At 51.0% G+C, this 11,457-nt stretch overlaps 1 protein-coding gene across 1 annotated transcript; it reads left to right on the top strand.

Annotated features, from left to right (window-relative positions):
• Positions 1-6,211: 6,211 nt before the first annotated feature.
• LOC117870460 (C-type lectin domain family 2 member D-like) lies at positions 6,212-11,147 on the top strand. Its single transcript, XM_034757623.1, has 5 exons — positions 6,212-6,322; positions 6,945-7,043; positions 7,538-7,716; positions 9,316-9,419; positions 10,903-11,147. The coding sequence occupies exons 1-5, from the start codon at positions 6,235-6,237 to the stop codon at positions 11,132-11,134; spliced, it is 702 nt and encodes a 233-aa protein (XP_034613514.1). The 5' UTR covers positions 6,212-6,234; the 3' UTR covers positions 11,135-11,147.
• Positions 11,148-11,457: the final 310 nt, after the last annotated feature.

The following is an 11,457-nucleotide window of genomic DNA, read 5'->3' as shown; positions in this document are numbered from 1 at the left end:
TACACCCCAGGCTGTCCCAGCTGTAGCCTCCTGCCTGTCCCTTAAAGGCGTAGTTAGCTCCTTTCCAGTGTCCTCCTTGTTTCCTAACACAAGAACAAATAGACATTCAATGAGATTAAAAAGGTGGGAAAAGAACCATTTTTCCAGCCAACGTATAATTAGACTGCGGAACTCACTGCCACAGGAAATTGAGAACAAGAATTTAGGCATTTATATGGTTAACATGAATATCCAGGGCTGTCATGATTAATAACAGAAGGTTGGAGGAAATTTTGGAAATGAGCCTCTGGTCCAGGGAGAGTGAATCCAGGGAACCCCCGTGGGAGTTCAATCTTAGCAATACTCGTGCCCAGCACCCAGAGTCACATTTCTGATGGCACGATGAGTGCACTGGCAAAACACAAATGAATGCGCTGTGGCCACAGCAGCTACACCTGCTCCTTGCCCTGCACAGAGGCAGGGCTCTGCATGTGTTAGGTGTGTACGCCTTAGCGGGCCTGCTGCTCACACACTGGAGGGAGGATCTGACCCTTACAAACAAACAGAAGGAAAGAGCAGTGCCAGGAGCGACCCAGGGAGACGTGAGCCAAATGTTCAAGGGGATACGACATGTGCAGTCCTAAAAACTCACGTGCAAGGGCCACACAAGAGAGCACTCGCTGCAGGTGCGAGCTGAGTTCATTGGAGCAATTAGGTCCCTGCTGCACGGGGGGCGGGGAGCAGTTACACCCACCACTGAAATTCTGCATCGCTGCATCTCTCTCCAGCCTGTTCCTAAGCAGGGAAGCTCCGATTGCTGGTTCTTCTCCACTCTCCAAGTCTCTGTTTCCCTTAAGGAGCTGCTCCAAGGTCTGTTTCTCCTCAGGGGGCTCTGCTCCCTCTTCCATCTCGCCTTTCACCAGGGACCGGTGGGTGCTGGACTTGGATCAGCTCGGCTCCCTCTTGCTGGCTGTGAAAAACGGCTCTAGCCAGCCACGGCAGAGTCACTTCCAGGCAGCTGCAGAGCCCCTGGCATTGGTTCCTCTCCCGGGTAACCTGGGTGTCTCCCTGCCACCGCTTCTCCCACCACTGCCCCCATCCTGGGTTTCTGTGGGGGTGGGTCTCCCCTGGCCCCACCCTTCTCCCCCCACTCTCCCGGGTGTCTGGGGGGGTGCATCTCCCTCCACCCCCCATTTTCCACCTGCTGCTCCCTGGTGTTTCTAGGGCTGGGTCTCCTTGCACCCCCGTCCTGGTTCTTTCCTCTTTTGTGCTTTTCCACACTGATCCTCTCTAGCTTTCCTCTTGACTCCGCGCTATGGCCCCTAATAGTTTATTTCTAAAGCCAAACTTCTTAATGCCCGGAATATTTCTACCCATCCACCATCCTTGTAAATTTCTTTTTCACTCTCCTTTGGCAGGAGTGGGGTTGATTGCTGGCCTCCTGTCTCTTTCTTATTCTGGGAGAGCTGTAGGGTTTAATCTGTCTGTGTTGAGATTTTCTGTAGCACTCAAAAGCACAGTATCTGAAACGAATCACTGTTGCTTTGCGGGATAAGTTCTTTCCTTTCACTGGCGCCCTCTGAGACGCCTGTCTGGATCGATGGACAAAAATATCAAGTTGTTTGCAGCATTGCTGTAGCCGGGTTGGCCCCAGGAGGTGAGAGGACAAGATGGGAGAGGACAGATCTTCTATTGGACCAACTCCTTCATCTGGAGAAGAGCTCTGTGCAGCTCGAAAGTTTGTCTCTTCCACCAACAGAGATTGGTCCAATAAAAGATATTACCTCCTCCACCAGGTCTCAGAATGTAATTGTAAATGGGGAATTGTCACCAATCATATCTGTTTCCTGTGGGGTCCTGCAGGATAGGTTCTTGGCCCTACACTATTTAACAATTTTATCAGTGACCTGGAAGAAAACATAACATCCTCACTCACAAAGTTTGGAGGTGACACAAACACTGGGGGAGTGGTAAGCAATGAAGAGGACGAGTCACTGATAGAGAGCGGCTGGGTTGCTTGGTAAACTGGATGAACGAAACAATGTACATTTTAATACGGCCAAAGGTAAAATCATATCCCTGGGAAAAGCATGCAGGCCATACGTACAGGATGGGGAATTCTACCCTGAGAAGCAGGGACTCTGAAAAAAGATTTGGGGGTCATGGTGGATAATCAGCCAACATGAGCTCCCAGTATGACACTGTATATTAGTAAAAACTTTTTCACTAGGAGGGTGGTGAAGCACTAGAATGGGTTACCTAGGGAGGTGGTGGAATCTCCTTCCTTAAGGGTTTTTAAGGCCTGGCTTGACAAAGCCCTGGCTGGGATGATTTAGTTGGGGATTGGTCCTGCTTTGAGCAGTGGGTTGGACTAGAACCTCCTGAGGTCCCTTCCAACCCTGATATTCTATGATTCTATGATTCTGGGAGACATAAACAGGGGAATCTCGAGTAGGAGCAGAAGATTATTTTACTTCTTTGTTCGGCAGTGGTGTGACTGCTGCAGGAGTCCTGTGTCCAGTTCTTGTGCCCACAATTGAGGGAGGTTGTTGATAGATTGGAGAAGGTTCAGAGAACCATGAGAATCACTGAAGGATTCAAAAACCTGCCTTATAGAAGAGCTCAATCTATTTGGCTTAACAAAGGGAAGGTTAAGGGGTGACTTGATTACAGTCTATCAGTACTTTCATGGGGAATAAATATATAACAATGAGCTTCAATTGAGCAGGGAAAGGTGTGACATGATCCAATGGCTGGAAGTTGAGCCTAGACAAATTCAGACTGGAAATAACAGGACATTTGTTAACAGTGAGCGTAATTAACCACTGGAACAATTTACCAAGGGTCCTGTGGGCGTCTCCATCACTGACAGTTTTTAAATCCAGATTGGATGTTGTTCTAAAAGCTCGGCTCTAGGGATTATTGTCGGAGCAGGTCTTTGGCCTGCGTTATCCAAGAGGTCAGACTAGATGATTACAATGGTCCCTCCTGGCTTTGGAATCTACGAGGGGATCTGCTACTTGCAGTTATTGCCAAGAGACGATGTTGTGTTTGGATTGTAAGCTCTTTGGAGAAGAGAGCGCCTCTCGCTTTGCACGACCTCAGCACCTTCCACAGTGATGCCCTGATCTCAGCCAGGGCCTCGGTGCTCTGTGATAAGCATGCGCTCTGCATCTGCCGTAGCTCCTGATTTTGCCCTGATGCAGGATTTGTGTTGGTGTTTTTGGAACAGAGAATTGAAAATTGCTTTTCCCCCCATTAGGTTTCCTCACTGAACTGCGTTGTTCCCAACAAGTAAGGATGAGACTGTGTCACACCATTCCTTCTTAGACAACCCCTGATCCTCCACACAGTTCTCCATCCATAGTACTTTTCTTGCCACTGTCGGCATCTCACAATCTTTATTGTATTTACCCTGCAAGGCAGGGCAGGGCTGTTGTCCTTATAGAGGGCTAATGGTCACACAGGGAGTCTGGGACAGAGCTGGGACCCAAATCCAGGTGTCCGGCCAGTTCCCTACTCACAGCACCAGCTTTGCGCTTCACTCCACTGCTGTCCCTTTCTCCCCACAAATAACATTGATGTCTTTCTCCCCTCCCCAGCAGGCAACTCCCAACCTTCAGAGGGAGAGAATTTGCTTTCCACCCACTGCTGCTTTCTTTAGCCATACGCCAGCACAGGGGTGGAGTTTCCCCACATAAAGTTCAGTAACCACAATGTTCTTTCTCTTTCAGTCCCCGGACTCGGTGAGTTCACTTCTCCAGCATCAGGGCGAAGTGGGGAGCAGGCGCCCGGTTCTGATACTTGTTCATTATTTAGGGAGTGGGGAGAGGGGGATTTGAATCATATTCCAAAGCCTAGGGGTGATTTAGCTGAGGGGCGGGGAGGGACAGAGAGGGGAGAGACAGGGGTTGGGGGAGGGGCAGGGAGAGACAGGGGTTGGGGGAGGGGATGATCTAAGCGCACACGGGTGTACTAGGCAGAATTGACACCAAGAATAGGAACGAGCCAGGTCTGGTTACTAAACTGAGCCTCTTTTGGGGACTGCGACCAGTTTCAGACCGAAGAGAAGACCGGGGGGCCGGGGAGGGACCCCTTGCATCGCTTGCGATTCAGATCAGTAGTAAAAGTGAAAGTATTTCGAAACACGTACTGCTATTGAAATGATCTTTGCTTTAGGGGAGTGTTTCTCAGCCTTTTTGTATTGGTGATGCCCTTTGGACTTAAAATAAAATTGTGACCCTCTTCCTTAAATTAAGACTTGGAAAAATGGTGACCCCCTCCCTTAAATATCATTAAGTAAATTATGAATACGACTCAGGGCTGGCATTAGGGGTGGCAAGCAGGGCCATTGCCCAGGGCCCCGTGAAGTTAAGTTACATGCTTCCGGCCTGGGCCGTGGGGCTCGGCCTTCGGCTTCAGCCCTGAGCCCCACCGCCCAGGGTGGAAGCATGTAACTTAGTTTCGTGGGGCCCCCTTGTGGAGGGGGCCATGGGCAATTGCCCAGCGTGCTATCCCTAACACTGACCCTGCACCTGTGACCTCCTAAGCCCATCCCGCGACCAGGGCCATCCCTAGGGCGGTGCAGGGCCTGGGACAAATCAACCCTCACCGGCTTAGGGGCCCTGCTCTGCATTGGTAGGGTGACCAGGTGTCCCATTTTTAAAGGGACAGTCCCGTTTTTGGGGACTTTTTCTTATATAGGCGCCTATTACCCCCCATCCCCTGTCCTGTTTTTTCACAGTTGCTGTCTAGTCACCCTGTGCATTGGTGGGTGGGCCGGTGGGATGGATCCGGCCTGGTGCTGGGCCGCCTGCTGCTGCTGGTAGTGCCAGTGCCTACCGTGGCGCTATTGTTGGCCATAGCGCCACGGTGGCTCAGGGCTCTGGCCGGGATGGTACTCGCTGCATCAAAACACGGGCGGCCGAGCCGGGCGCTGTCTCCGCTAACTGCCAACAAGATGGTGGGCCCTGTGGAAGTGACAGATTCACCTTCTGGGACCGACCGTGCTGGCCAATTGCACCAGCCCACAGAGCCCCCAAAGCATGGGGTCCAGAGCGGTTGCCCCGATTCGCCCTACCCAAGGGATGGCTCTGCCCGTGACCCCCCGGGGCTCGCAACCCCCTGGTTGAGAAACACTGTTTTAGGGTGATCCCTTCACTTCCCCATAACTGACATTACCCCCTGCAATTCCCGATCTTGGCCCCTGGCAGCAACGTATTGTCTGGTATGAAACAAATCTGGAAGGGTGAAAAACTTAAGGTTCCCTAGATACAGTCATCCTGAAACCAAATCAGTTTTAATAAATAAGATAAAATCACTGCGGTTTTCTGCACTTAACCCGGAGTCTCCCTGCCAGGTTTTTTTACAATCAAATGTCTTTTTCTCATTAGCTGTTTTTTCGCTCCCTTTTTGCTGAGTGAAAGACACACATGAAACAAAACAGGAACTTGACTGAATATACAGGGGAACCGATGGAACCGACGATGTACTAGTTACAGTCATAGAATCAGTTCAGGGCTCCTCCCATCTCGTTGTTGGATTCACCCGCTGGCTCCTGTTTTATAGGTGGGCTCTGATCCTGCCAAAATGAATGCACATGCTTAGCTTTATGTGCTGCGAGTGGCCACACTGGCTTCAGTGAAACTGCTCAGTGTGTGATGTTAAATAGGCATAAGTGTTTGCAGGACTGGGGGCTTTAGGTCAGTTCTACACTACAGCCGTAGATTGGTATAATTACGTCGCTCGGGGTGTGAAAAATCCACACCCTTGAGCAATGTAGTTATACCGACCTACCACCAGTGTAGACAGCGCTATGTCAACGGGAGAACTGCTCCTGTTAACATATCTCCCGCCTCTCGGGGAGGTGGAGTAAGTATCCTATTGGCTGACTGGAGAGCTCTCACCTATTGGCTTAGAGCGTCTTCATTAAACTGCTACAGCAGCGCAACTGCGCTGACGCAGCATTTTAAGTGTAGACCTGCCCTTAGATTGTAAACTTTTTGGGGCAGAGAACAGCTTTTAGTTATTTGTGTGTGGAGCGTGGAGCACAAAGGGGCCCGGACACTAATGTAATGCAGATAACAAATAATAACAACACAAGCTGCTGTCCAATGCACAAAGGAAACACATCATAGAGAATTTTCCCCTCTAATCATTCAGTTACATCATCTTCATTGTTACTGTGACTATAGCAGGTTCAAGCAGAATTGTGATTTTTTTTTTTTAATAGAGAATGAGACAAAAAGACAAAGGATGTACAATGGCCTGGGGATCTGTAAGGAACAACAGCTGGACATGCCTCTTAATAGCAATGGAGACCAGGAGCGAGGAAAGGAACCAGGTAGGTGGAGCCCCTCTGCCTGGGAGAAACACTGCGGCTTATGCAGATGAAGCCATATTTTCCATGGGTGCAGCAGCCCAAACGCCTGCCTGAGAATGCAGCAGGGATCTGATCACCCTGTCGGCGTCCTGTGAGCACCGCCGCTTGCTTTGCAGCTACAGCTAAATTTTTCCCTGCAACCGGGCGCTTATGGCTGTGTAGTGTAACGGGGGTACAGGGGCAATTTGTGGGCCTGACAACTGCACCCCTGCTTGGGACCATGGCCCTGGTTCTCGCCCCCTCTGGTTCAGGGCCGAACAGCCCAGTTTGTTTTGCTGAGACACGAAAGCAAAAGCGTAGCTTTGCAGGGAGCAGGTTGGCCTGTCCCATGCAGGTCTCTAAGTAGCACTTGTTTAAATCTCCCACTGAGTCACTGCAGTGATCAGGGCTGTCGAAAAGCCTGGGAGGAAATTCGTGACCCCATATTCACAGCAGGGTGGATCAAAGATAGCTACGGATTCTGTTCTACCCTGCAGCTTGACTGGGGTGTCAAACTGTCCTCTGACTCCCACGGTAAATAAATAACTCAGATCCCTCCCCCCTGCAGCAGCCCCAGGAGTGTTAATATGTTGGTCTCTTTCAGGTTACGGATTCAGGAAAACTAGAACATTTACAGTCGTCGCAGCAGTCACAGTCTTCCTCGTCCTCTCGGGTTTAATCGCGACCACAGCTACCCTGGCAGGTGAGCGCGCAGCTCTTATGGATTCACTCTCTGTGTTTTCTGTTCGGATCTGGAGCTGGCTCGAGCGCACATTTCCAGGCCGTAACTGACGTCCTTGCGACTTGAGGTTTCTAGGGAAAGCTTAGCCAAACGGCTTCCCGGGTCTTAGCTCCTGTAGTTGCCTCCTACTTCTTTTTTAATGCTGGTTGAAAAATGGGAAGGGGGCTGGACCAGGGCTGGCCCTAGACCTAACGGTGTCCCAAGCGAGGAGCATCTTCGGCGCCCCCTTCCCCCCCATTTGTTAAATGTTTGGAAGGTGAGGTCATGTCCTGCATGCGAGTGTGGAATTGCCATACTGAAAACGTCACGGCCCACCACTGCATCCAAGCAATTGCCAGAGCTGCTTAGGGGATTCTCTGAGGCCTTGGTCTAAGGGGATTATTCTACGTGTTCCCCTTGGATATGGAGATGAGGAGGGGACAGCCTCTTACCCTGTGTTATGTTCCCCATTTCAGTCAGAACCACTAGGCCGTGTTTGGATTACGCGGACGTCCCATCATGTCCAGATGGCTGGGTTGGCTACGAAAGACAGTGCTACTTCTTCTCCGAGGATGAAAGGAATTGGACCGCCAGCCAGAGCTACTGCTCTTCACAGGGCGCCTCCCTGGCGGGGCTTGACGGCGGCTTGGAGATGGTGAGAGACTCGGGTGTTTTGTGCGCGCACTAGACTGGCCTTGGCATGACAGGCCCAGGCCCTGAAGCCTGAGGGGCCCCCGTGTGTCCCAGGCCGGGAGGGAAGAGTGAATGATCTTTCCCAGGTCCCTGGCTGGCGCTGGGGCTTTGCAGCCAGTGCGTGATTGAAATTGCTCATTGGCAGCCTGCCCCGGCTCTTTCTCTGAGCGCCGCATGGCAGGAATTCAGTGGGGAACCACAGCTCCAGCCCTGCTCATCTCCTGGAGATGGAAGGGGTTTCATTCCCCGCCCAGCTCAGCACAGCCAGCGGTTCTGTATGGATGGGCCAACGGGAGGAGAGGCTGGCTGAAGAGACGGCCTGATTTTGCCCGGCTCTTGGGCATTGTAGAGAGCGAGCTGTTCCCCTTTACAAGCCTTGTTTTCCAGCACCCCCAGCCACTACACAGAGCAACGTGCTTTCCCTCCAATATCCCCGTAACAGAGTTGGCACCCACCTCTTGCGAGCACCCCCTCTGGTTGGGTGTGTCTGTGTCCTTTAAACCAGTCCAGCCCTGCTAGGGGGCTGTATCCCCAGGATTTCCTCCCCGGAGACACTATCTTACAGCTCTCTACCGGCTCAGTCCCTACTCAGTGTCCGCAGCCAGTTGGGAGCTCCTTCATCGCTCCCCCAGGCTCTGCGAGCCAACTGTCTTTGGCTCCGTTCTAGCAGCCAGCCAGGGATGCAGTCACTTCTTTTCCAGCTTCCAGCAACAACTAACTGCTGGTCTGCTCTGCAGCTCCTTTTATATGGCCCTCCTGGGCCTTGATTGGCTGCTTCCCCTGCAGCCACTCTAGCCTGCTTGTAGGGCCTCTCCGCTGCTCCTTTCCTGGGATGGGCGTGGCAGAGCCTGAGGTCTCCAGCAGGGGGCCTTTGGGCCTAGTCCAGCCCCTCACAATCCCCCTAAAGCAAAGACACTGGGGCTTGCACCCTATTTTGCTTTGTGATAATAGAGGAAGGTGGCCTAAAAAGTTTTTCTTTTTTAAAATGCCCCCCACTCCCACTGCTATTTTTTCCCCCACATTATAGATTCTGTCGAGGCTGGTAGACATGATGGGCGGGCATCCAACGTAAACCATTCGTAATGCAATAGAGTGGTCCCCAAAGATACTGCAGGGGGTTGCGATATCTGCCACAAGACATGCTCCGACACCCACAATGTACAAGACCTGTAAAGCAGAACTTCAGCTTAAGCTCAGAGACCGATAACTGTCTCTGGGGTCTGTCTTAGGTTTTCATGTAGCTGGGGTGTCCAGCGGCACAACACAAACCTAAATGGCACAACAGCCCAGAACATAAAGCAGCATCTGTCCGTCCTCCTATGAACTGGAGGAGAGGAGTGGTCTTGGGAAGCTCAGTTTTTTTTTTTAAAAAAAAGCTTCAATTCTGGGCAAGCATTAAGACTGGGTGTTGCTCAGCCTTGTGTGCAGCAGAAGCTAGAACTGAACAGAGAAGGGAGAGTCCCAGAGGTGCTCACTGCGCTTAGTGCTCAGGGGATGAGCACTATGGAAATGCTTATAAATAAACAAAAAGACAGAAGCTTTTCCTTTGTTTGTTTTGAAGACGTTCCTTCTGCGGTACAAAGGCAGCGTTTACCATTGGATAGGCCTCAGAAGGGAGCCCAGCCAGTCATGGAAGTGGCCCAACGGCACCGAATTTGACAACCGGTGAGTTTGTTTCCAGCTATAAAATTTCTCCATATTAAGTCACCGGCGTTAGAAGTGCTGAGTGCAGAGAGATCAACCACAGAGATCAACCGGACAAACGTACATGGGTCAAAACCAGTGAAAAATCGGTATTTCTACCTCCTGTGGGTTTAGTTTGTTACGGGGGTGAACCCCGTGGCCCCACTCTCCTGAAACTGGCATCAGCACCCTGTTTTTTTCACTGTAGCTCGTTTAGCTGGGTCCAAAACAGCACGAGCCCTGGCTTAAAGACTTCACCCCTTGAGGGAGCGATGCAGCCAGCAGCTGTGTGCAGAGAAAGCCAACGTGTTTTGGTTAACAGGAATACAGTATTTTAGGTCTTTAGGTTAGGGTGGAAAAGCAAAACCATGCTGGCAGCCTTACCTGCCTCTCTGGCCCAGTGCATCCAGGATTTCATCTCTCATAGTTTGCTCCAACCCCTCTCTCTACCCTGCTCTGTCGCAGGGTCTGTCTCCACTCCAGATGAAGGTGTTATTGTGGCGTGGGATAGGTATGGCAGCACGGGCAAGCAACCTGAGTGCACACACACCCGGCCTCCGGGCTATGTGCTCCTGTGGCTAGCCCGCACTGACGTCCAGGCTGCCACCTGGGCACTGCGATTGTTACCCGCGCTAGCTAGATTAAGGTTAGTGCAGGTATGCCCACTGGTGTTACAGTGACATCTTGATTTGCAGTGTAGACGTACTCACAGGCACATCACGCCACCCCGGCCCTTCTTCTGCTCTGCCCTGTCTCCCTCCCCCCTTCCCTCTTAGCTGAGCCCCTGCTAACTAACTCACCAAATAATATAAATAAAAATCATGGCACTAACATGTCCTTTGCCCCCATCTGATTGTTCACGCTGCCTGTGTGTTCCACCCCTTCCCCCACCCTGTGTGTGTCAGGTCTACATCGAGTGTCAGCGCTCTGAGACAGGACACGTCAGTGACTCTGTGCTGTACAGCACCTAGCGCAATCGTATCCCACATTCTGCTGCTCCTTAGGCAATATTAGGCCTCAAAACAGGTTATCTAGTCCAGTCCCCTGCACCTAGACCGTTCCTGACAGGGTAGTTAAGCCCTGGAACAGGTTACTGAAGGTTGTGAAATCCCTGTCACTGAAGGTTTTTAAGAACAGGTTAGACACTTCCTCTAGGACTCTGCCTTGGTGTGGGGAATTCCACTGTCTCTCTCTGGGCTGGTTGGCATACAGAGTTAAACTCAAAGTGTGACTTTAAACCAGTTTAGGTAAGGCAGTGTGGACATTCTTCTTTCAGTTTAGCATCAGTCAGAATTGGTATAAGCTAAACCAAAATAAAACGCTCTTTAACCGGAATAACAGCATCCATCCACGCAGGGGGCTGCCCCCAGTTTAACAAAATCCTTGCAAGTTTATGCCTCTCTGTGGGTGTGACCGACAAGCCTTGGCTACGGACTGATTCTAGCTCCGCGGCTTCTGGTTGCAGGTTCGAAGTAAGGGGAGGAGGAGCCTGTGCGTATCTGAATGATGTAGGCGTCAGCTCGTCAAGCTGTGAGACGGAAAAGAACTGGATCTGTGCCAAACCTGATCGATATGGGAAACGAAAAGAGAATAGTCTGGAAGGGACGATAAACAGTGACACTCAAGGGAACAACCAGCTCCGTCTTCTTGTTGTGAGACCCCCACCCCAATTGCTGTTGTCTAATAAACCCTTCTAAATTAATATGCAAACTGTCTTTGTCTCATTTGTAATGCATAGCTGATCCGTAGGCATCTATTCCAAATAAAAAATAAATCAAATCGAGAGGGCAGCCAATGAAATGGAAAGGCAGCACATTTAAAACAGAGGGAAAGAAATCTTTTATTGACACACTGCTTAAGTATCCTGTGGAACTCATGGCCACAAGATGTTATTGAGGCCATGAGCTCAGCAGGATTCAAAAGACGACTGGACATTTAGCTGGAGAATGGGACCATCATAGGATGACTGGCCCTTTAAGTGGAGATGGGTCCCAGCCCCACCTATTCCACTTAGCTTGCA

Source organism: Trachemys scripta, unplaced genomic scaffold (genome assembly GCF_013100865.1).
Source record: "Trachemys scripta elegans isolate TJP31775 unplaced genomic scaffold, CAS_Tse_1.0 scaffold_28, whole genome shotgun sequence".
In the NCBI taxonomy this organism is placed as follows: domain Eukaryota; kingdom Metazoa; phylum Chordata; order Testudines; family Emydidae; genus Trachemys; species Trachemys scripta.
Note: the sequence above shows the minus strand (reverse complement) of the source record. Positions and strands in the feature narration are given on the sequence as shown.